Genomic DNA, 26,970 nt, shown 5'->3' with positions numbered 1-26,970 from the left:
GGGCTCACTACGTCAGTCTACCATGGATAAGGATAGACCTTGGAAAGCAGCTAGTTGTGACAGGTATTGCAACCCAAGGCTATGGAGATACATCGGTGGCAGAATGGGTTACTGGTTTCAAGCTGATGTTTGCCGATAAGCTTAATTTTGCTTTTTTTGTGGACGCCGAAGGTAGTCCTCAGGTAAGGAAAAGTTGAGCTAGAGTACAGTATCGCAGTTGATAATTCTACTGTTAAAGAACATTTACTGTCAGACCTATTTATTTCTGATAAATGACACCTAACGTCTCGCAGTGGACTTGGACACTCCGCTCAGGTCCCTACGAGTTAATTCATCTTCGAATTACGAATTTATAATTCGTAAATTCTTCTCTAAATTATCTTGCAACAACAATTATAAACACAAATGACATCATACACCTCAATGACTGTCTCAATAAGTGTTTTGGGTCGTATTTTCCTCGTCGAATGAAGGACAATAGGACCCACGTTATCTCGAAGGTTCCTAAAAGATAACTGATGATGTCAAAAAGATCAATTTGTCATGGAAAAGAGAAACCTTTGATTCACTTACTGGCCAATAAATGATTTAATAAACGGTATTTTCTAGATTGCTCTAGAAGACTTACTTTTATTTCTCCTATGGTTAAGTTAACGTGGTAACTAGGGATTAGTTTTCATCTCGTCTCAATTTTAAAAGAAAGAGAATATAAAACGACGGTCAAAATAATATACCAAAGGAATTTACTTTTGAAGTGCGGGTTATAGCCACGGAAGATAAAAGTGGCCCTTGCACTTAACTGGGCAATTTAAGCAGAAATTGTCACTTTATAATTCAGACACCTGATAAAATTCAGACGGCTTCAAACGAGATTCGAGCCCATGACCTCTGCCATGCCAGTGCAATGCTCTAAAGTCACTCAGTTAAGGGCAGGTCAATTTGTTGGGCTCCTTTGTTCCCGTGAAAGGACACAATGAATGAAATTACTGTATATATATATATATATATATATACAATATGTATACAATGTGCCCTCCCGGTTGTTACCATAATGGCTTTATGGCAACTCCTGAACTTGGGCACAGGATGTACGGTTACACATTGTTGGATTGCATTGTGGAGTCACAAGAGTGCTCAAACTGCAAGCAGTGAGCGAAGCATTATGCCAATAGTGAACACCTATTATGAGGTTCTCCACCCAATCCAGAGAGTGCTCAAACTGCAAGCAGTGAGCGAAGCATTATGCCAATAGTGAACACCTATTATGAGGCTCTCCACCCAATCCAGAGAGTGCTCAAACTGTATGAACAGTGAGCGTAATATACAATATGTATACAATGTGCCCTCCCGGTTGTTACCATAATGGCTTTATGGCAACTCCTGAACTTGGGCACAGGATGTACGGTTACATATTGTTGGATTGCATTGTGGAGTCACAAGAGTGCTCAAACTGCAAGCAGTGAGCGAAGCATTATGCCAATAGTGAACACCTATTATGAGGCTCTCCACCCAATCCAGAGAGTGCTCAAACTGTATGAACAGTGAGCGTAATATACAATATGTATACAATGTGCCCTCCCGGTTGTTACCATAATGGCTTTATGGCAACTCCTGAACTTGGGCACAGGATGTACGGTTACATATTGTTGGATTGCATTGTGGAGTCACAAGAGTGCTCAAACTGCAAGCAGTGAGCGAAGCATTATGCCAATAGTGAACACCTATTATGAGGCTCTCCACCCAATCCAGAGAGTGCTCAAACTGTATGAACAGTGAGCGTAATATATATATATATATATATATATATATATATATATATATATATATATATATATATATATATATATATATATATATATACATATATATATATATACATATATATATATTTGAAGTGCTGGTTGTCGAAAAATTGTAGAGGTGTTCCTCGCACTTAACAGGACAATTTAAGCGATTGTCTCGTCAGTTCCCACAGCCTGCTTCTGTCTGACCTTGTAGCTCAGTCGGTATAGCAGCGGTGATCTAACCCGAAGGTCGTGGTTTTATTTCCCACCCTGGTCAGAGCTTTTCTCTGTCCGTGTGTGGGCCCATTTCCATCAGTAAGGCTAACGCTCACATGGTTCATATGGGGTAGATACTTACATTACACTCTAATCAGTTATGTCTCTTATAGACACCTTAGCAATTCAGGCTGTTCCAGGGGGATTGAAACCCATGACCTTTGCCATGCCGGTGCAATACTCTACCAACTGAGCTATGGAGCCACACAGTTAGGAGCAGGTCAATTTGTTGGTCTCATTTATTCCCGCGAATGAACGGCTCAATGAATGAAAGAACGGTATATATATATATGCAAGTTACGACGGTCTCTCGAGCCAACAGCGCATCCCTGCCCCCCCAGGAGGATCACAAATGGATTCACAGTCCAAGCCTCGGCGAAATGTAATTAATTGTGTGATCACCACTACATTATCAGAGCAACCATGCTGGCTACATGGCCAATCTGGATAGTGAATGGGAATTACGTGGTCATCCCGGTTGGTTTTTCCCCAACTAGATGAAGCTGGATCAACCAGAACGACGAGAGAGAAGAGGACAATTTGTATGCAAGTTACGAAGGGATGACCACGTAATTCCCATTCACTATCCAGATTGGCCATGTAGCCAGCATGAGTGCTCTGATAGTGTAGTGGTGATCACACCCAACCGGTAATCAGGGGGACGTGGGTTCAAATCCCGCTCAGGGCATAAAAAGGTTTTTCTCCCAATGAAAAATGTCTTCCAGGAGTCGTCCGTGTTTGGTCCTTTCAAAACAGGACAATCTAAGCAATTGTCTCTTATAGACACCTGTCAATTTAGGCGGCTTCAAGGGGATTCGAACCCATGACCTCTGCGATGCCGGTTCAATTCTCTACTAAAATATTGATCTGCTGCCAACTGTGTGGCTTCATAGCTCTGTTCGTAGAATCGCATCCCGTTGACAATTGCTTAGATTGTGCACTGCAGTTAAGTACGAGAATCACTCAGTAAATCTTCTACAATAATATAGTCAGTGTTTGAAAATGCTAACAGTATACGTAGCTGAAGAGACTTTAACTAATAATCGAAAGTTCCTGCTTGCAACTAGGATGATTATAGAAGGCGTTGGAATTTTAACTTAGTTCAATTAAAAAAAATTTCAACTAGCAATTACAATGGTAAATGAACACCTTATAACTAGGATCTTCTGAGTGACAGTAGTTTACAAGGAGCAAGGTTCTTGTTGTCGATCCAAATAAAGCATTTTTATGTAAACTGAAATCAGAAAATATGTGACACCGAGTCATCCATGCATGTTTTTTTTTTACCTTCTACGCTCTAATTACCTAATGAGCAAATGTGAGAATGATATTTGTTTTGAATCTGCATCTACTAGAAACATGGAAAATATCTGAGTTCCACGTGGTATCTGAGCCCACGACCCTCCGTGATTTAGCCGGATAGTCGGAAGCTTACTCACTGAGCTAATGGAGACTCTACGGTGAGCAAGGATGAAATTCCCATCCCAAGGGTGACCTTTGTGTCTCAATTTTTTTCCGATTTTCCAGTGGATGCAATTTAAAAGTATACTCCCCAATTGATCCTTTTATTCCTTTACGGGCCAAAATAAATCATCTCATTTACCACCATGAATGATCCTAAACGTTTTCTTTATTGTTTAAATTGGCTTCCATCAATGAATTTGAAACGTTAAAGAGAGAGATGCTAGTTCGAGCACAGGTAACCCAGGCTCACTGTGTGTACTACAGAGGTAAATATAGAGAACATATGAGGCGAAGTTTAGGTCTGGAAATTTGCTAGAAAATGGAAATAAAAATCCATGAAACTTACCATGTGGTGAGCTGTTGTTGTCTTTAATACGTACACGAAGTTTCGGGAAAAATGGTTCCCGTTCACCTTTCTCCATAGTATAGTGATAAGGAAGGAGACGGAAGGCAGCGTCGAGACTCCGATCGACCCAAAACAAGCACGATTTTTTTGCTCAAACAAAACTCACTGAGCAATTTGGGACTCCCCTCCCTCCATGGGGGCTTATTATACTCGTCACAAGGCGTCCCGAGTTCAGTGCCATTTTGAATTGGACACTTTGCGAGGACAACGGTTTCGGGTCGCCATTTTAGCAAGTTAATTTACAAGTTCTACGGAGCCTGGTGGCTTCGCGTTGCTACCTGGAGATGCTTCAGTGAATTCATGGTTTAGAGAAATTCATGTTCCACGAGCCTGCCGTGTTTATTTAGCTTCGATTTTCGCGAAAAAAAATCGTGCTTGTTTTGTGTCGATCGGAGTCCCGGCGCTTGCTTCCGTCTCCTACCTTGTCACTATGCTATGGAGAAAGGTGAACGGGAACCATTTTTTCCCGAAACGTCGTGTACGTATTAAAGACAACAACAGCTCACCACATGGTAAGTTTCATGGATTTTTATTTCCATTTTCTAGCAAATTTCCAGACCTAAACTTCGCCTCATATGTTCTCTATATTTACCTATGTAGCACACACAGTGAGCCTGGGTTACCTGTGGTTCGAGCAGTCAGCACGTACCGCGGAAATAGGTAGTGACCGGGGTCCAGAGCGCTTATCAACAGGATTTGTTTCAACACCATTTTCCTATCTTAAAAGCAAAGGAAAATAACAGCGACAAAGGCACGTTTGAGTAAGCCAAAGTCTCACATAGTAATTTAATTGCCATAAACGTGCTTGTTGTTGTAAAGTAGGCAGGTAGATTCCCTCCAGATAAAACAGAAGCAACAAAATAGGCCGGCGAAAATTCTTTACCTTTCACAAATTGTTGGGCAGCCCGTATATTCCTCTGTACAATGTGAACTTCCACCGCAAAGCGACATCAAAATGGCGGACTGATCCGCTAAGAACGAGACACGCGACTTACCCTACTCTCGCCGTCGACGATTTTGGATATCGACCTCAGATGATCTTTAGGCGAGTAGGTCATCGACATTTCCCAGTTTGTTCTCAAAGAGAAAGCAGACTCACCTACCCGTAGATGAAATATTTCGAGATACTTACCCACCACTACGCGTGGTCTAACACTCCGCAAAAAAATTGAAGAATTTTCAACCTCTTTTGCGTCAAGAAAGGCATCATATTGTGCCCAAACCTTTGGAATATTGACATCTGAACCAGACTTTTGAATACGAAATATTATGTCGCTTACTTGACGTATCATGCCCCATTCTCCTCCGTCCTTCGGACTTCGCATTAAATATAATAACGAACTACGTAACGTACGGTCTCTTTCTCTCCATATCTCTCAGCTTAAAATTGTTAGCAAATGTTTGACCAATGCCAGTGTTCAATGAAGCCAAGCAACGTGGTTTCTTTGGGATCTGGTTTCCGGGTTCATCTCCTTGCTTCGGCTTTGCCTGTGAATTTCAATTAAACACATGGTAGCAAGAAAACTCCTTAGAAGTAACTTCCCAACTCGAAAAAGTGCAAAGCAATGTTATTGATGAAAATACCGTTTATCGGGCCTCCCCATTCGGTGAATATTGGGCGGGATCTGATCGATTGGGTCAAACACACTCGTCTCCTTGCCGTCATTATTGATGACCGACTTTCCTGGCTAAAGCACCTTATAGACGCAAGAAATTGTTTTGTAAACAAGCTGAAACCAGTTTCAACGTTTTCAAGTGACGTTCTTATTGGGAGGATTGGCACCAAAATGCTGTATCACGTACTGCCAATGTTATGGTACCATATGAGACACCAATTTTTGTTGAACAAGATGCGGTCAATTTTGACGTAATAAGTCAACATGGCAACAGAAAAGCGCAGTAGAAAACACTTTTCTTTGGTGACGCATATCTGAAAAACGAACTTGGTGACCCCATTTTTTTGCTTAAAAGTGATCAGCAGGCGAAGATGAAACTTGCTGCAAAGTTTAAAGAAAATCTGTGCTGCGGATTAAGAGCCACGTTAAATCTGTGATATTTAAAGGTGGTTCTATACAAAGGCCACTTATTGAAGCTGTTGCTCTTACATTTGTGACCAAATCGCTGTCATAGCAATTGTCTATGGCCATTGCTGATTTGAAAAATAAGGGCCCATAGCATGTAACCAGAGGTGATGCTTTTAAAGTAGCGTGTTATAACTATGTGGAATTGTCACTTACGCAGGATTTTACAGGAAACGCCGACAGCAATACAATTAAAAGACACGAAATTTTGGTTCCTGCTATTGCAACAAACCTCCTTTTGATACCAACTAGCTGGCATAACAATATTGGACTCAGAATGGAAATTTATGGTTGTAAGCCAGGTAAGGAAAGAAATAAAGACAAAGGTACAACGATTAGGGGGGCTGGATATTCCTGCCTAAGAAAACGATGTCAGTCTTGATTAGGGGGGAACGGGAGAAAGGGGAGGAGGCGGGGGTTACCATTTGTCCAAACTGATAAATAAGTTGGGGTTTTCAATGTTCTTAATTGCCAATGTTGTAGGCATGGTCTCTGGGTTTACGAAGTCATCTTCTCCAATATTGATGGTTTCCCGACTAATCAATCAATCAATCAATTAATCAATCAATCTATCTATCTATCTATCTATCTATCTATCTATCTATCTATCTATCTATCTATCTTTTATGGTACAAAGATATGTGAATTTACAGTTTGTTTAGTAAACATAATATACAATTCAATACGAGCTGCCTGAAATAGTCATACAGGGCTAAAGGAGCCCTTCAGTCATCAGTTTATCGCGATGATAACACGTCTGTCTTCCTTTTAAATTAAACCAATGTTGGAGATAACTTACCGTACTTGAAATTACACTCGACCTTAGGGTTTTATTTCGAAGCATGGGTAATGTTGGAAGGAACACCATTTACTTTGGATTACATGAACTCATCAAGCCAGGAATACACGGAGGCGTCTTTAAAAGCTACAGAAGAGGTTGGTTCAAATTGTATTACATTCCTAGCACAAGCAAAAAAGACAGATTATTGATCGTACTTTTTCGTCTGCTGTAGCAGATACGAGTGATTAGGCCACTGAGCCGGGTTGAGAGCCGAAAATAGTCATTAGTGATTCATTTTAAGTTATCTGTACTATATATGTTCAAAAATAAATAAATAAATAAAACGTAAGTAATCATGGCTAATATTATCCTTGTAGGTCCGTTTGTGTTTCAACAACGTGGGAGGATATTTGTCAAACAGGCTTCTAAGGTTAAGGTAAAGATGATCCGTTCCTTTCAGGTACAAAAAAATATGACTAGAACGTAAAAATATAGATAAGTTGGGATCTAAATATTTCGCCTGAATCTCTCAGCCTCCATACGGTCTGTTTGAATGGGAGTGGTTACAGAGCACTCAGTTATGTAACCAGTCGTTGAGAGCGCCTTGTAAAATATTCTTACCCTCTAGTCATATTTGTTTTTGTACATGTCTTTCGAATGTGAAATGAACATTTTTGATTCTATTAGTTGCTTTGTTTACTGATCTGACCAGTTTTTTGGTCAGTAATGCAAAGCAGTCATGGTGCTTCAATTCTATTGCATCCATGGTTTTTTGGTTTTGCCTTTTTTTTTTGTACCTTTCTTGGCTCTCTGTATTGACTTCTTTATTTCATCCAATGAATATTCTGATATATCAGTGCTTTTTTCAGTCCTCAGCCATCCACGAACATCGATACCTTCACCACTGCGGAGTTAGCAATCTACTGCATTCCATCGACTGTTGATCTTCTTATAGCGAAACTGAGGACATTTGTTCACGAGTCAAGCCTGTTCGTGCCAGAGTATCTAAAAATTAAGCACCCGCGTAAGTATATAGTAATTTCGTTCTTCGTTATCAGGGAACTTTAGATTGGGAATTGGAGCTTTCTGTTTCAAGCATGCGCACGAGGTTCTGCGCTCTGTGAACCAGCAACTCGCACCAGAGAACGACGACAACGTTAACGTTTATAGGAGCTTAATCTAAAACTATAACTTTGAGGTATTAAAATCATTTATGGGGGTCAAAATCCAACAAATCAGGGGATATGAACAGAGTGCGAGATTAGAGAAAACTGTGACAATTGACAATCTGTCGTCATGAAGTCAAATTTGGTCATTTCACGTTGTTGTCAGAAAGTCGACGGCAACAAAATTTCAAAAAAATATAAATTCACACCGGAAACAGCCAATGCCAACGTCGTAGTTGACTTGGCAAAGCAAGAAAAAGACTACGGCAACGAGAACGTATACGTCGTCTAAAAGTTTACTTTTAGTAATAATTCCGTAATTATCACAGTTCAACTTTTTCGACTTGGGAAGTGTCAAGCAACCTTCCAGGAATAAAACTGTTATGGTAGGTGTAAATATTAGTGGAGAAATTGAAAGAGAATTACTGTGGGAACAAGGCACAGCGCATGCGCAGGAAGTGCGGCAGAGCGGTTTTTTCTTGTTCATTTTATTTGTTGTTTTCTACCGTTAATGTGGTTGTTCCTTGAGTTTCAAATTAATCGAGATTCCCATTGCCTCTTCATTGGGAGAACATCAAACAGAAAAAAATGCAAGTAACTAGTTTAACTAAAAATCATAAATGGTTTACTAATCAAGAGAGTTGGGGTTATGTCGAGTTGTTTAATATTCCTTTTGCTTTTTTTGTACTTTCTCAGGATCTACGATTTTAATATTTCTGAAAAAACAATTGAGAGGCTCTGCTAGGGTAAATTCCGACAAGCGACATGGATTAAAAGTGAAATCGCGACAAACGACATCCTCTCTTTTAATTTCCGACATTAACGGTCACAGCAACGTGAAACATTAACAAAGCACCGTCACGAGACTTTTTAAAATTCCCCCTTCCCCCTCCCCCCCCCCCCCCCCCACCAGGGCTTCAGTTGACCTTTTCTATTTTTAAGCATGAATAGTTTTCCCAAATACTTTCCTCTCGTCAGAAGAAGAGTTTTTCGTAACAATTTTTATATTTGAAGATAAAAGATTGCGATGAAAGTAAAAAAACGTAGAAAGTGCTTGCTTAAAAGGTGAGGACGCTTCGGCGCTAGCTCAAAGACAATTTCAACTTAAGCTGAATAAAGTTAGATACGGATTTAAAGGCAGGAACAAATCCTAAGAGACACAAATAAAATGGTATTTTAGTATATTTGCACTTTAAAATCCTTGAGTGTGTGTGGTTTTTTTTATCATATGGTTTATTCTAACATGTCGGTTCTTGTTAATCGCAACGTAAAACTTTATTTTTTTCCTCCATAGTGGCCTGTGATTGTCGACCTCCTTTAGTTGATTTGCACCTCAAGCACCTTGTTTCTGAGTCGGATGTAGTATACACTACAAACAGATCTTTCATCTTGAGGGCTACAGTTACAAAAAATTGCTCAAGCTTCAACAAAACACAGCATCAGTGGATGTTCGCTCCCATCCATTCCGAAACAAAATACTTCTCACCATTTTTAAAGTATGAGGCATCAGACAGGACCACCATTAGTTTAATACCAAGACTTTATACTGGTGCAAATATCTTGTACATATCTTTGGAAGCATCAATTCCCGAGGAGCCAGGGGCCTTTGCATATGATTATGGATTCGTGAGAATTCGGCTTCCAGATCTGGTAGCCAAGATTATTGGTCCGAATAAAATATCCAAACTAGAGAATTTTTTGACTTTGAATGGTGAATGGTCTTATGATCCAGATTCCAAGTGGATGTATTACAGAGGCCTTACATTTAGTTGGCATTGCCGGAGGCAATGCATAAGGGCTGTCAGTCATAATTCTTCTATTCTGAGAACAGAAGAGGAACCTTGCTACGGAATTTCCAATACTATGGATTATGTATTTTCCAATCAAACAATGGCCACCGTTGAAACTGCTTTGTTGAAGTCCAACTGTACTTATAAATTTCAGTTGTCAGTGGCAAAAGGAAACCGAATTTCCAGTACCGAAAATGCAGTGACGGTCATGCCCCTTCCATTGTCGATTAGGTAAGTGGTTTTCTATCTGAGCAAACCTCCATTTATCTCTCTTTATTATGCCACTATTACGCCATTTTACCATATTTGGTCAAGAGAACGCACAAAATGTGGCCTGGGACGATAATAAAATGTCGGTCCCAAATGCGGACAGAATGGGAGTTTTTCAATAAAATAAATTGTTTCCGTCACAAAGCAAAGCCTGATGAGTTAGCTTTTCATTGTTTGTCACTCGTCGTTTCGTTTATCAAATCAACAAAAAGGACATTTGAATGGTTTCTTCTGTGTGCTTTTCGTCATTAGCACGCTCCTTATCACTGTTGCAATCAATAAGATTCTCAGTATAAATGCACCAAGAAGCCAAATTACTAAAACATGACGTAATAGTGGGATAATAAGTCCCTTTTTGAAAGGTGTAACATATAATACGTGCGGACATTTTGCTCTTTGCTCGTATATCCGCACGTATTATATGTTAAACCATTGAAAAGGTTGTATTTATGTCAGGAAGTCAAAGAATTGTATAGATGGCTGTGAAAATCACCTTTCCTTGCGGTCTTCGACTTTGAATAGCGAAGGGCGTAGATAACAACTCATCGGGCCGAAAGCATACACAAGGCGCCTCTGGCAGCCGTTATACGGTCCATGTCTGATGCCGGAGCACAGTACCACACCCAGATGGAATTGACTGAGAGTTGACTGCGATGAGGGAGGAAACCCCTAGAGTAAGATAGAGATCGACTGTAAGTCAGCTCAGGTGAGAGTCGTGATGGATAGCCGATTAGTGTACAGCCAAGAAATATACCCATAGGTTTAAATCTTGTTTCCTTCTTTGTGATATTATTATTTTAATTTGTAGTGTTATATGGAACGGATTTCGTAACAAATAAATGCCGACTTGGGTCATTTAGTTTACTAAAAACAAAAATATAATTACTTTTAATTAATGAAGATCATTTTACGTTTTGAACTATAAGGTGCGTTAATAATTGCAAGAAGAAAGTCTCCCCACAACGACTTCTGACTCTTCAAACGTTCTGCGACAATTTACCATGCTCCTCTCTTGGTACGTTTTCATGGATTGTCAGCATACGGTCATCTAATAGCAAAGGGGATCCTATTTGGAAGGCTCTCACAAATACAAGTGGATTGATCAGTGTAAGCATGAACACAACGCAGTTTAATTTACCAAGACTCGATGCTGTTATTCCAATTCGAGAAGGACAGGTATTCAAAGTCTTGGTTCAATTGATTGATAGTAATGGCCGCCATCAGGAGGAAAGAGTTTATACATTTCTTGTAAATGCACCACCCAAAACTGTACAAAGTGAAAGCAAGGGCTGCGTAGTATGGCCAACAGAGGGGAGTGCAATCATAACAGATTTTCACATAAGTTGCTTGGGTTGGTACGACACGGATACACCGCTACGGTACGCGTTTACGTACACGTTCAGTTCTAGCACGATTATTATTCAAGAAGGAAATGTTGGTAGTGTTACTACCAAACTACCTTTAGGGGACCCAGCAAGGGAACACGAACGCATTCTGGAGCTCCAGATTATTGACGCATTTGGAGAATTTGCAACTGTTCACGTGAAAACGAAGGTAAGGATTGTGTTAACTCAGGAACCAATGACCCGGAGCCTACAGCTCCCATACTGGGCCTGTGTAACGGCATTTTTACAGTCCGATCTATTTTTAGACTATCTTTTCCCGAAAAGACAAAGGCAGCTCCGGTTCGGTGACCCTATGACGTCAGCTTAATTTTTTGTAATTGGTCATCGAGCTCCTGTGGGAGTCTCATTCGCGGGAAATTCAATCTAAAAATAAATCGGTCTGTGAAAACGCCGTGACAAGAACACAGTAGAGTTGTAGGCTCCGGGTTATGGGTTCCTGGTTATCTTTTTTAATAGATCCGGGGACTTTATCATTCCAATGAACTTTAGTGTGCAAAAAAATCCGCGAAATCATAGGCTCCTTTACCTAGGGTAAGTGACGCTCCTCTGACGCTCCACCCTCAGGAAATAAATTATGGTTTTGTTAAAGAATGAGAGTCTTTTAAGCAAAAGAGTGATTCACTTTACATCGTGTTATCTTTGTTGAAGATGTCTAGGTCAGCTTCGTTTTTGAAGACATTATCATTGCAGTGAAGGCATCTGTTAGACAAAGAAATTGCCTATGCTTTCATTACATATAATTTATAGATTTACCCAAGCCTAAAAGCGGAGCTCCAGGATAGTTTGGTCTTACAGCTGGTTGTACGATTAGGGAAAATACAATGCTTTGGAATTGTCCGCGTTTTGGTTTTTCCGGATATTGCTTAATTATGTCATTTACTTAACTGCCTAACTAGTGAGTTCCACGGTAAATTTCACCCGATAAACCTATATCGCATGAATCACGGAGGGATGAGTGCGATATCTGTTTTTCCAGCGAAATTTACTGTCGAATTCACCAGTTAGGAAATTAATTTCTCTTGAATCGCAAGAGTTTTAAAAGAAAACAAGCAAATCCTCAGCTAGCGAACGGAATAGGAAAGAAGCCATTTCAGAGTCGGCTGTCAAAAGCCAGCGAATATATAGGAATCACACTAAAATTGGAAATCGCAGACGTTTTATAGCTCGTGATGTGACAGATCGTTTTTGTCGGTTCAAGGTCAAAAAAAGAATTTTATTGGTGTACCTTATTCCACTTTATCTTTGAAAACGAGGCCATGTACATTTTAATGTATTTCATTGAAACACGCCAGATTGACTTAGAACCAGAATCGGCAAGAAAGAACATTCAAACTTCAAACAAGATCTCCAACAAATTACCTGTACGTGCTCTGAACAAACTTCTGAAAACATAAGCTGGTGATATTTCTCCTTACTTTTACGAGAACATACGGGCAAAATTTTCTTGTCACTTTCTAGGCACATCGAAAAACAATTAGGCAAACGGACTGAAAAAACCTCTTGTTCGCTCGCTAAAACCACACAAACAAGCAAACAAATCAATTATTTCTGTCCAAAAAAGAGGACAAATGATTGTTATTTAATTCCAGATTAAAATGAAAATTCGAGTTTCATTCCTGAACAAAGGAAAAAACCACTAAACCACTTTTTAAATATATGCATCCGTAGAAATAACTAACGGTTTAGTGTCCAAGAATAGAATTTGCGGAGCAACTTCTTTCACCAAGTTTGAGCTATTACTGATGTACTTTTGTCGTTTTCATTCTATTTTGTCTTCTTTCGTTTCTGTTCTTCTGTCATAGCCGTCCAGGCATCTTGCAACCTTATCAGATTCAAAATTAAAAATCGTAAGATAAGATGTGCCAAAAATTGCAAATCAGAGCAAAAAGCAGCACTAGACAAGTGAAATTTATATCCCGCCAATTCTTAACTTGAATGACTATGTAGCCATCAGTGTGACCTGACCACAGCTACATTATATCAAACCGTTTTCTACCTGAACACGAAAAGCCTCGACTGTCAAGAGCTTTTGTTGACGTAGCATGGCCATGGAGCCGCGTCGAGCCACAGAAAGAGCGCGAAAATTTAAGCCTCGTTTATGCTGAGTTGTGAGTGTCGGACCTGGCTTGAGCCTGCGATCCAATAGAACAATCAGTCCTTGTTCAGCGGTCAACTTAAAACAAAAACCAATGCCCTCGATAAGGTCCAACTTGAGCCTGCGATATGGTCATGAGATACCTTGTTTTGACAGGTGTCAATTGACCAGAACATTGATATCCAATATCAAAGAGATGCTGTAAACTAGCCAGAGTGTCAGCTGGAGTATTGCCTCCTCGATGAACTCTAAACTTGAACTCGTGATATGGTCACGTGATACTGGTCACATTGGCATACATGGATGGGTGGACAGACGTACGCTATAAAGTCCACATCGTTTATCCTCGAAAACTGAATCGCAGATCGAAACATCAGGGCTATGGATTTCTGATGCTTAATAAGAGATTATGAAGGTTACTTATGGGTCACGTAAACATTCTTTTGTCAACGTCCTAGATTACCTTTTGTACCTAAGTAGTCCTAAATTATTAATTAAGCGTGGTACTGATTTGATTCGGTTACTTTCTATTTTCTCTATGTACCCAGGTAAGACCGCCACCAGCATCTGAAGCTCTGTTGAGTTTGATTAAAGAAGCTAAAAACGAGATGCAACTCCTAGTCCAAGGAAATAATGTCGACAAGGCCGCTGATATGGCAATTACTATTCTGTCTGTTGTTGATAACAACGATAAATTTAAACAAGATGAAACGGTAAGATCAGAGCAAAGCAATGTACGGTGAAAGTGCCCTCTTTTCACCTGTTTCGCCTTTTTGTTTTAAATTCATTATCCCCAATTTGGGTACGAAGCTCAAAACTGTGCTTTTCCCCGGACCATACGGTTCAGAAATCAGGACGGTCACACTTTACGATACAATACGTAATGCCCACTCCCCATATGGCCTTTTCACGACAAAACAGAACATTCAACAGCAACTGTTAAGAATCCCAAATAGCCGGAGGCAAGCTAGTTGGCTATCTACAAGTGCAGGGACTACCAGGAACAAATTCAACTTAACCAGTGGTCAGAAACGTGTCTTGAACGCGGGATCCCCGGATCTCAAGGCAAGCGCCCTAAGCCCTGGGCGACACTGCCTCCTGAGGAACTCACGTGCTGAAACTGTTAGATTCAAAGAACCCAAATGGAAATGGTTTAACTAAGTTTGCTGTTATGAGATTCTGCAAATTCCTGTCTATGCACCTCACCTTAGCCAAGGTTATGTTTCGTTTACGTAACTGATGATAAATAGAAAATATTACGAGCGGAGATGCCGGAGAAACGAATTTTATCTTCGAGTGCTGTTGCTATTAATGACACTAAAGGCCACACGATTTCGCACGTGGACAGGATGCACTAATATTATTGGCGGACATGTCAGCAGCCAGGGCGACATCAATATTCGCACAATTGAAAATGGTACCTCCACTCTACTTGACGAACATATCAAATTTTAGGAACAAGAAAAAACACCGGTATTTTATCGATACCTGGATAACGAAACATTTTCTAGCCTTTTGGGGGACGTATTTCAATGTGTCATTTGTGTAATTCTGGTTTTGCAACAGTTCCTTTTTTCCCCAGTTTAAAGACTCAGTGTTAAACGTCATAGCGGGAGTTGAAGTAAATCGATTGAACCTTGTGACGAAGGTTGCTCTTATTACGGCTTATTCCACCAAACGAGAAGATCGTCTTCCTCAATCTTCACAGGTTTGTCTTGATTTTTTTTTTTTGGCTGTAAGTTATTGATTTTGTCGACAACCTGGTAAAAATCTCCAATAGATCCTAGCCAAAAAAATTGAAGGTCAAGAGCACGTATAATACTAATAATCATACTATTGACGATGATGGTCATAAAACAATAGCTATGAGCCGTAGGAATCTCTAAAAGAGTGGGAACATTGCAAAAGGTTGCTTGAGGTATCCACTTTTCTACGAGAAGACAACTGACAAAATATCCTAGGAAACAATAACAAAATAATTTTAATAATTTTAGGGGAACAATGACAGATTATCCTAGGGAACAAGGGAACATAAACAAGTAATTTTGGAGGGACATACTCCTCCAATAGTCCAGTTAAGTGTCGTCAGTTTTGGAAATGCATTTAGAACTTTGACCAATCTGTCGCACATTTTAGTTTTCTCAAGTTTAACTGATGGAACCGCCGTAAAATTCCATTCGAATTCTGATTTATACGCTACTATTTACGATTCACCATCGATTTGGGCCAAAAATGTTTTTGGCATTTTTCTAAATTCGACTTTTAGTATCGTGTTTTTTCTTTGTTTTTTGTTTTTGTTTTTTTTTGTTTTTTCACTTTTGCAACCGTAAGCAAAGCTTAGCCATCTTGAGCATGTTCCAAAGTGTTCAGAAATGTATGTATGTATTGTTAACGAAAAACATCAAATTGGACAGTTTAGTTTTTGTTATTCGTTAAAGAGATAGATAAGATAACACATTTTTAAAAAAAATGCATCTTACCTCCTCTTGAAGGAACTCTAGGAGGCTCAAACCAGTTTCAACACTTGTTTCGCATGACGGCAAAGTTAGGGTACAATGTAAAACACTAATAATAATTCCTCAACAACATGCACTGATGGATGTGGTGTAATAAATCACCTTGGAATCTAAAAACACTATATATTTTGTCTTTAAATGCTCATCACAAAAAAAGCTAAATGGTGACCCACAAGTTTTATTGCCTTAAAATGACTAACAGACTTCGATAAATCCTTCTGCAAAGTTTAAAACATTTCTCTGGAGCAGATTCAGAGCCACCTTTACAACTGGTAATTTTAAAGTGCTCTGAACCTGCTCCAGACAACGTTTCGTAACTTCGTGGAGAGTTTTATCACTTTCCAGCAATACAAAATGGTGGCACTGAATTCTTTTTTGAGATATACGCGTTAAAAAAAAAAAGTAAAGGGCGTTGTACATGGCTCTTTTGTTCCCATTATAATCTATTACGCCACATCGATGAGTGCATCTTGTTAGCAATTATTTTTTCATTTGGTATCATAAATTTGAAGTTACGTGAAACAGTGCTGTTGAGTAAATTCTTCTTGTGAGACATTCCCGCGAAATTGTTGCAACGGTTTTAGCCTCATTAAGTCATACTTGTAAACCGATATCAAGAAAATATATCATCAGTATCAGGCTCTATTTTATACTGTCATTACTTTTAGGAAACGTATATGATGATGATGATGATGATGATGATGATGATGATGATGATAATGACGATGATAGTAATAGTAATGATAATGATGATGATGATGATGATGACAAAATCTAGACAAGTGACCAAGAAAATCAGTATGCCATTCTTTACTGTTGTTCTTAGCTGTGTTTGTTTAACTCGCTCGAATCTTAGAGTAACAAAGACTTCGTTTATTCACAAGGAAGGTGCATTGTGCTTTTCAGTGTAGGACGTGTATTGCTACAAACTAAAATTCTGTTGTTGTTGATTTTTTCTGTTGATAAGGGAGACGCACTGACACTGTTAACAAAGTCAACTAAGTTCCTAGCGACAATGAAAAAAGATACCTCTGAAGAGCTCCAAGTTGACCATGAAATAAATGTGAACATTCTAACGGGGATAGGAAACGTCATGAAGGTGTCGTCTAAACAAGCTGACTTTGATGCGAGTGACGAGGATCCTGCTATAGATAGAGTTAAGGTGACTGGTATTCGTATGAACAATTGATCGTTCTGAATGTGCTATACATCAAACTAAATGTACGAGGGAATTCATCTTTTATCGGAGAAAGCGTCTGCTTTAACCAGTACGGTTGACAACCACAGAGCCAGAGCCAAATTCATTTGGTTTTTTTTGTTTTCCTCTGATGAAAATGGAAAAAAAAAAAAAGCAATTGATATGAATGAAATTAAACACTATTGTCGGTGTTCACGTGTCGTCACACTGGCTATGTTCGTCTTCTTAGCAAAGAAATGTCCGCTCTATGTTTCATGTATCCCAAGAACGTCTTTTTATGATATAAAACAAATGTAATAAATACCATTTAAAAAACTAAAAAACAAGGGTAATTATCGTTTGAGAATAGGAGTTTAACACCCAACTTTCTTTATTACGGAGTATTCAACCCCTTTTTCTCATCTTGTAAGATAAAATTCTTAATAAACTGTTAGCCACTTGAGGTTTTAGAATACTGAAAGATAATATGACGTTAGAGTTTGCACCTTTCTTGCCCAAAAGTGGCCAATTTATCTTTCATCTGAACCCCACGCGAATCTACATCCAACGGCAAGCGTCAGTGAACTCCTTGAGTAAAGAGATTGACTGGAGGACGGTATGGACTCGACTCTAGGGTTCCCCAAACCACAATGTTCTTAACAGGAACAAACGAAATTACCATTGTTTTACAGGGAAGGCTTTTTTTTCCGTTTCAGAGTAAGGACATAACCAAAAACTGCGCGGAACTTGTAGGTGTTATGAAGGATAAAGTTATTTCTTCAGATGGGATATGCGAAAATCCGGTAGTGGTTAGTACTCCGTACATCAACCTCACGGCTTGCATAGAGAAGGCCAATGACATGAAGGTGCAGAATCTGCTAAAGGGAGATAATGGAGTCAAATTACCAGAATCAAAGGATCTTTTTCCAGGGATGGAATTGGATGACAGCTCTGTTATCGATGTCAAGGTGGGTCTTTCGTTGACCTCTTTCCCTATCCCAATCAAGCCAAGTCACACATAAAGCATTAGCGTTATATCTCATGGATAGTACTCAATCACCATTATGAACTTATAGTAAGATTGGTTTCCTTTTATTTGCAGCTGGTGTCGTTTAAGGAGAATCCGTACACCTGGCACGAGAAATCAAAACTTGTTACCTCATCTGTGCTTGATGTCACCCTTAAGAATGTCACTTCTGGAAAACCACTTCATGTTGACGGTCTCAAAAAACCTGTCGAATTGTTTATAAAAAAATGGAACAGGGACGACATAGTAGATCATAAACTTGAGAAGCTAGAACCAGATTACTTTATAAAACCAAGCCCTCCGAAATCAACGAGAAATATGCGATTTCACAAAATATTTTTACCTTACAGCGACGTGAATACAAAGATAAGAATTGTTCCATCAAATGACAAAAAGCTAGGGATATACATTAGAAACAAACTGAGACCAACACCAGCGGATTATAATTATCAAACCGTCGTCCCGAATTATTCTACTTGCTTGAACTTCACAAAAGAGAATGGACTTTTTAACTGCTTATCTGACCCCTATATCTTCACCATATCACCTGCAATAACGGGATATACTGGAGTGCACTACTTGGGAATTCGATATGTGAAACCAATTGAGACCAGCGGCAGTGCACGCGTGAGACGTTCGTGTACAGATGGTGGTCGACAGAAGCGATCATGCGTTGAGGTCAAACGTCCGCCTTCGGAACCCGACACGTCAGAATTTCAAAATGGAACGGACGTTCAGTATGCACTCAAGGTAACCATGGGAACGTGTATGTATTGGTCAGAAGAGAAGAGCGAGTGGACAAGCAAAGGATGCAAGGTATATTATGTCGTACTTAGCTGGATGATTGCCTTTATTTAGGTAGTAACTGAATTACCTATTATTAGGCTTGTTCGAAACAGAAGATTGATCTTTTACGGTTTAAAAAGCATTGCCTGATGCACTCAGGTTCATATATAGCTATCTACCCTTTAATTGGGGATACACCTTTTCAAATTTTGATTTTAGGCTTTGCTAGTTGGCCTCATACTAACCTAAATACCTACTGTCCGAGAAAATAATTTCTTGATAATTGGTCTCAAGGCCTGCTGGGTTCATTGCATCTCATTGATAAAGTGTCTCAGGTAGTAAAACAATCTATTGCAATGTTGTAGAGGTGGTGTGAGGAAGGATTGTGAAATCGGTGGGTTGAATTACAGTGAGCAGTCAACAGTTCTCGGCCACTATTAATGTTTTCGGCTATTTAAGGAAAGATATTTAAGTATAGAAATCACTTTTAATTAAGACTGTACAAATCATAATAACTGTTTCTTTTCTATTCATACAAGCTCACCCAATGAGCAGGAGTTCTCACCCTACAAGCAGTAAAAGAGCTAATTGATAGATGTTGCATGGCTTATTATTTTGCAATACCCGAGAACCGTTTAAAAAAGAAACGAGCGCCAATTCAAGATCAACGAAATTGTATATAACACAACACGCCATAAAAACCTGTTAGCCTGATTCATTTTCTCCTAGATCCAACTCTTTTGAGATTTTAAAGCGATAATGGTGAACCATTAAATTGGAAAATTCCAGTTAAAGTAAACTGGTGTCTTTTTTTAAATCAAGGCTTTAAACCTAGGTCATTTACCGTTTAGTTGACTTAGCTTTGAGTTTTGAAATCCAAAGAAAAAGAAAAATGTTTTCTTGTTCATGGCAGCACTTTAAATTCTTTACATGTAGCTGAATGTTTGTCTGTTCTAACTTGCTTCTAGATCGGTAGTGCATCAGATTCTGGTAAAATCCATTGTCTCTGTAGTCATCTCTCAGCTTTTGGTGGTGACTTCTTCGTGGCACCGAATCCAATTGACTTCGACAAAGTGTTTGCCGAGTTTGGGCGCTTGGGTGAGACAGGCAACTTCGTAGTCCTCTCCTTTGTTTGCATAGTGTTTGGTTTGTACGTTCTTGGCCTTGTTTTTGCCCGAAGAGCTGACAAAAAAGATAGCTTAAAGGTAGGAAAAATGTTGTGGTAGTTAAAATATTAATTATTTAATATGCACCATAGTTTTTTTTCTCACTTTAAAGAGGCTTTCGTTGTCGAGTCAATCCAAAGAGTTATGCAGCCGTTTCTGCGGAGTTATGATCTTGGCTCTTGATAGATTGCTTTCCTTTGTTGACCGAGGTACGCAACTTATGAGCATTACGCCTTAGAGGATCCCACTGAAAAGGTTTCGTAAATAGACCTATTTTATTGACTGATTGTATTATTGGGCTTAGAGAGGAGCTGGAAGTTCTTAACGATAACACTCAATGCATCATGGAATAGATAAATACTCCCTACTTAAAGTGGTAGTATGACCAAAATATATATACTTTTTAAATTTCTCTTTGGGTTTCTAAACTATGTTAAAAAAAACAGCAATCAGTGTCCAAAGTCTTAAGCCTTGATTAAAAGAAAAGACGCTTGTTTATTTTAGCTAGAATTTTCCTATTTCATGGTCCGCTATCACCAACTTTAAAACCTTGAGAGAGAGCTGGAGGGAAAAACGACGTCAAAGACTCATTAGTTTAAGAATGCAATGCGTGTGTACGCGGCTTAATAAATAAGCAGCAGGTGAATTTTGCGCTTTCAGACTTTTAAACTCGTGTTTGTCATATAAATTAGGCTGCGTTTACAAGCTGAATTTTTAAGCTAGTGAGTAAATTACGTTACTTGTCAGTTTTTCTCAGATCCAACCATCTGATATCCAATCGGTCAATATGGAACGCGAGTAATGGCGGACTTGAAATCCAAAACTTACACTCAAAGCAAACAAGCTTTGGATACAAATGAAAGCTCAAAATTTTGCCAATCAAGTGTTGCACAATCACACCTTCAAAATCTCAGGAAAAAAAGGTGATTTTTTTTAAAATCACAGTAGCAATTTATTTAATTGCCAGTCCAATTAACGACATTTAGTACATAACGAAAGAGAGGAGTGATCCTCGTACTTCTCTGAACAATCTCTAAAGACACCTGTAAAATTCAGGTGACTTCAACAGGATTCGAAGCCATAACCTCTGCGATGTGGGTGCAATGCTCTCTACCTACTGAGCCATGCAGCCATTCAGTCAATTTGTTGGGCTGATGTGTTCCTGTAACCATTCTACCCTTCTTTCGTCTATAACCCGTACTTCAAATATACATTTATTTCAATCATCTGGTTTATTCAGTCTTGATCATACTCGTTTATAACGAAGCAACGAGTGCAAGAATTTTGCAGTACTGTACGTTTGTAATGTATTTTTCCCACATCTTATGCATCAAATAGAATAATAAATGAACTAGAGATACGCCATTTTATGTTTTGATTGCTCTTTGTTTTATACTCAAGGTGGCACCAAATGTCCATCTAATAACAGGAGAAGAAGAGGAATGCACATACACATACGATATCTCTATCCAAACAGGAGCCTGGCGAGGATGTGGAACCACGGCTAACGTTACAATGGTTTTATTTGGAGATGATTGCGTCACTCTACCCATTTTGCTAACACAAACCCACCTAAATAAGAAGTTTTTCTCCCGGGGGAGCGTCAATACCTTTACCATTCATCTTTCAGAATCGTTAGGAACAGTCTTCAAAATCAAAATATGGCATGACAACTCAGGAAAAAGCCCTGCTTGGTTCTTCCACCAGGTTTTGGTTACCTGCAATGCAACTCAAGAAAAGTGGTATTTTCTTGGCAACCGATGGCTTGCTTTAGATAAAGGAGATGGGAAGATTGACACAGAGATATGTTCAGCCGGAAGAAAGGAATCGTTGGCTTTTAGAAACCTCTTTTATTTTCGGGGTGCAAAAACACTTGGGGAAAAACATTTGTGGCTGTCCCTGCTCACAAAAGTACCTCATAGTACATTTACACGGTGTCAGCGCTTGTCGTGCTGCTTTTCTATCTTGTTTGCAACCATGATTGCCAATGCAATGTTCTATAAACAAGGAACTCCGTCTGAAGTCACTTTTAAAATCGGTCCGATCCAACTGTCGTGGATTCAAATAAAAATTGGACTTCAAAGTGGGCTGGTTGCAATTCCTGTCAATGTAGTTGTGGTTGCAATATTTAGGAACATAAAACAACCTACCTCAGTTGAACAAGAAAGTACTGATTCAAAACCAGTTGGATGTTTTCCTCATTTCTGCGTCTACATCGGTTGGGTACTATGCACAGCGGCATCACTTGTATCTGCTGCGTTTGTTGTTTTTTATAGCCTCATGTGGGGCAAAGCAGTTGCAAATAAATGGCTTGCATCAGTATTGATTTCATTCTTCCAGGACATCATCGTTATTCAGCCAATTAAAGTAGTGTTTCTTGTGTCATTGCTGTCGGCGATCGTCAAAAAACCAATGGAAAACGATCAAGTTTATGGCCAAGGTCATTCAAGCCATGACATGGACAAGAAGCTAATTACTTACCCTCCAAGAGGGAAAGAGCTGAAGAAGGTTCGCTCTATGAGTGTTTTGAAAAGTAGACTTGTCACTGTAGTGATAGAGTTTGCACTATTTGTGTTGTTCCTCTTTCTTCTAATGATGGTTTGTTATGGAAATCGAGATAGCAGGAGATATCAGCTCACTCAGTCAATCAAAAGCGTCTTTACTGGATTTGAGAAGGTTTGTCATTTTGTGTTGTTTATTGCATAACTCAATATCAATCCACATAGGCCTGCTAGCTGTTGAATCCTCTATGTGGACGATGGCCTCCCTACAAATAAAAAAACAAAACAAAACAAACCTAAGGCTTTTGGAATGGAATCTAGGAATAACTTGAAGGAATTGAACTTTTTTGGGTAAAAGAAATCAGATCTTCCTACTAGAAAAAAAACTGCCCTGTTCTCGGGAACAAGGCTAAAACGGACTACAACAATAATCCTAAAAGGCTACACACTACACAAGGTGAACATGAACTGTCTGTTCTTAATTCAACAGGTAAAAAGCAGGGAGTCGTTCTGGCAATGGAGCAGAGAAAAACTTGTTCCTGGACTTTATGACGTCAAGTGGTATAACGGCAGGAGATTTCCGTACAAGGAGGGTTTTATAGGAAGCAAGGAATCCTTCATGGTTGGAATGCCTCGATTCAGGCAAAAGAGAGTAAAACGTGGTCAGTAAGTTGGGGCGATGCGCCTTCTTTATTTATTTCGTTGTACGTGCCGCCAGATAAAAGCCGCCTTCAAAAATTCATAAACGATTAACGAAGCAGCCTCTCATGACAACGATAAAACGTCACATGCATTACCTTTATAACTGATAAAACACTTCGCATTAGAATTCTTCATATAATAAAGTTAGGCGTAGCAATTTTTTTTTTTATGTGGAATGTTTTTGAAGCTTTTCAAAAAATTCGCAGCACGATAAGACAGAATCTTTCCAAAAATGTATGCTTTGTTCGCTTGTATCGTGTCGTAAACTAAACTACTAAGTGAAGGCTTAGAGGGGCTCCGCTCAGATCTACGTTCCTATATTCTTTCTGTTGCGTGTCAGTCAGGGACTTTGTTCACATGACCATTAATTGATAAACTTGAAGCTTGGGTTACACTTACATACTTACATACTTTAATTGACCACTTGCCATAGGGCCTTTCCAGGGCCAATGAAACACAATTAACAAAACAACAGAACGTAACAATAACAGCAACAGAAACAACAACAACAACTGTTAAGAATCCCAACTGGGCGCAAGCAAACCAGTTGGCCATTTACAAGTGCAGTTGAGAAGTTGAACCAGGGACTACCAGGAACGTGACTTGCACCCGGGATCCCTGGATCTCAAGGCAACCGCCCTAACCAATGAGCCGCACTGTCTCCTGGGTTCTATATATACATGCAACAGTAGAGAAATAATCAGAAATAGAAAGACCATTGTTTAGCTAGAATGCAAATGTTCAGAGAAATGCAAGTTGTGGTTAAGATTATGTGACAATTTGAAAACTACAGAATTCCATACTTTAGGTTCCCGCGATCATTTCATAATTCTCAGTGCAGAAGCTCACCTTCCATCAACAAAATTTCCAAACATAGCCGGGAAGATCGACTTCGCCTCTGGAAAGTGAATTAGTTTACAGCTCGAATGTCATTTGATATCTCTTTAGAGGCTCTTCAGTAAAATGTTTCGTACAGATTCCAACTCTTTCCATCGGCGTGGAATGAATGTACGAATGCAACGTGGGAGCGAAAGATGCTGATTGGTAGGTTTTGTCACGCATCAATTGATTTCGGCATCCGGTGTTCTGGGTCAGCTCTAGGCTTGGCGTCAGAAATTTGATCGACTGAAGCCAAAACACACTTAGGCCGTTGAGTCTTGAAGATGTGATTCCGCAGAATTGTGAAAATCGCATTAAAAGCGAAAACCTCTAGTTAAATTTTTCAGAATTAAGTGCCACACACTCACAACAGCTCAGGTTCCTATACCGAAAAAGCAAGCTATAATTACTGGATCAGGAAGAAAAATCACCTACTTGTTAATGGCTGTCATCCCGAATTCTCCAATATTAATTACTTTCGAGTAAGTGAACTGAGTAAATTTACTGATCATTAATTAATGTCTTGGCGATTTCAGAAATCAGTTGTCAAGCCAGCGAAAGTCAGCCACAGTTTATCAAGCAGTTTCCCCGTTGTATCCCATATTACAGCGAGGTCACAGAAGATACAACCAAATATCACATGCCCAAATGGATCCCAATCTACAATGAAAGCAGCGTGCAATTATTATTCGAAAGATTCTATCTGTGCCCCAGGCCTTGGCGCTTTCAAACGGCCCAGGAACTTGACGGTCGGTGGTTTCAAGGTTTAGTATCAACTTACTCAGGGGGAGGTCATGTGGCTGATCTTGGTTACAACACTGATGATGCGTATCAGGTTATTGACACCTTGGAAATCAACGATTGGATCGATAATTTAACCGCAGCAGTATTTGTAGAATTTACTACGTATGAACCGGCAAGTTCTTTATTCAACGCTGTTAAGTTGCTCTTTGAGAGGTTCCCAAACGGAGGTACAAACACAATAAAGCAGTTTAAAACGTTGACAGTTTACTCGCCACAAGATCCGCATTTTCGCGGCTTCTACGAATCGTGCCAGTTGTTTTTTATATTGCTTATTTTGTGTCGCGTAGGCACCGAAATTGGGAAAATCTATCAACATGGCTCCATTTATTTCAGAGATCCCTGGAGATGGCTGGAATTGCTACTCTTAGGATGCTCACTAGCGTCATTAGCTATGTTTTTCTTAAAGGAATCTTACACAAGTGAATTCGTCAAAGAGGTCAGAAAGAACCCATTTCAAAGCTGGAGCACGGACAACATTGCATTATGGTCGGATGTCGAAGTGGTCCTACTTTCTGTCGTAGTTTTTTTGGTAACGATGAAGATGTTAAGGATAATACGCTTCAATACTCACATCATTCAAATGCGAATGACGCTCGGCATTGCCGGAAAATATTTTTGGTCTTTCTCGATTGTATTTATAATCGTTATCACTGCGTACGTCATACTTGTAACTCTCACGTTTGGGAAAAATATTTATGAATATCACTCATTCTTGCAATCATTTAGCTCCGTACTTTTGATGATAATTGGTGGTAAGGCACCATTTTACGAACTCCGAAAAGTAAGCTTCGTGATCGGGCCACTCTTCATGTTTGGCTACATGGTTTCTATCGTGATGATTCTTCTTAATATGTTTCTCGCGATACTAAATGACGCTTACACCGAGTCGCGTGAGCGGGGACAAGGAGGATTAGAGGAACTGGAGTTGTCAAACTTTTTGAAACGGACAGCCGAGAAAGCTGTTATGAAGACAAAAGTCGCGGCAATCAAAGTTTTCCAATCTCTCCCAACTTTTTGGCGACAAAAAGAATCCCAACTTGAGAAAACAGTGGGAACTGGCATTTTAATTCAAAAGCTGGGAACGGAGGTGGATTGTGATTTTCGGGATGATGACAATGTAACCTTCAGGGATCTAATGAAATTGTTAAATGACATTAAACATGACATCAGCAGTTCAGTGTTGTCCCTCGATGATATCGTTCCGATGGTAATGATTCAAGAAGTAGACAATGTAAGGTCTCAATCAAACTACTTCACAGACGAAGAGAGGAGAGAGGAAGATGATCCATGTTACTCGCGTTCATCATTATTTAGCAGCCAATCTGACAGTGCAATTTCCAAGTCTGATAACCGCATATATTGGGACCAAGACGAAAAGACACTACGAAGTGATTCACTCATAATGGATGATTGGAATCGTACGGTATTCTTAGGGAATCAAGAGTTTGTTTAGTTTTGAGCAAGATCTTGTTAATTAAAGTTAGATCTTTTTAAAACGTGGTCCAATTTCTTAACCTGAGTAAATTTCTTGATATCTTTAGTAAACGCTGCATTGTAAACAGTGTAAATACCATGTTCTAAGAAGTAATTATATTGCAATAACGTTAGTACTCTATTGTAAGTAGTGTCAAAAATTGTAAATAGTATAACTACCGAGTAGTATTAGTAAGTAGTATTAGTATTGGAAATAGAGTAGGTAGTAAGTAGTGTTAGTAGTGTAAGTAGTCCAAGCAAAATTAAATAAATAAATAAAGATCTTGTTTAATTTTAAAGATTTTTTTTCTCTTTTAAAGGAAATTAGAGTATATATATTGTTTGGGCAATGGTCAAATGTTGTATTTCCCACTGACTTCTCATCATATAGGGAATGAGCCCCGATAGGCTCTTTCCCGC

The 26,970-nt window shown here is 39.3% G+C and overlaps 1 protein-coding gene across 2 annotated transcripts; it reads left to right on the top strand.

Annotated features, from left to right (window-relative positions):
- On the top strand, positions 1–26,654 carry LOC137979123 (polycystin-1-like protein 2). Of its 2 annotated transcripts, none has more exons than XM_068826310.1 (16): positions 1–182; positions 6,172–6,313; positions 6,838–6,947; positions 7,170–7,228; positions 7,662–7,816; positions 9,253–9,979; positions 10,945–11,572; positions 14,068–14,232; positions 15,102–15,227; positions 17,003–17,197; positions 17,929–18,180; positions 18,315–19,055; positions 19,994–20,230; positions 21,593–22,867; positions 23,183–23,354; positions 24,810–26,654. In XM_068826310.1, the coding sequence occupies exons 1-16, from the start codon at positions 126–128 to the stop codon at positions 26,528–26,530; spliced, it is 6,762 nt and encodes a 2,253-aa protein (XP_068682411.1). In that variant the 5' UTR covers positions 1–125; the 3' UTR covers positions 26,531–26,654. The 2 variants fall into 2 exon arrangements, with proteins under 2 accessions (XP_068682411.1, XP_068682412.1); XM_068826311.1 differs by lacking the exon at positions 1–182 and adding an exon at positions 4,104–4,442.
- The last annotated feature ends 316 nt before the right edge of the window (positions 26,655–26,970 follow it).

The sequence above is a fragment of the Montipora foliosa genome, chromosome 12 (genome assembly GCF_036669935.1).
Source record: "Montipora foliosa isolate CH-2021 chromosome 12, ASM3666993v2, whole genome shotgun sequence".
In the NCBI taxonomy this organism is placed as follows: Eukaryota; Metazoa; Cnidaria; class Anthozoa; order Scleractinia; family Acroporidae; genus Montipora; species Montipora foliosa.
Note: the sequence above shows the minus strand (reverse complement) of the source record. Positions and strands in the feature narration are given on the sequence as shown.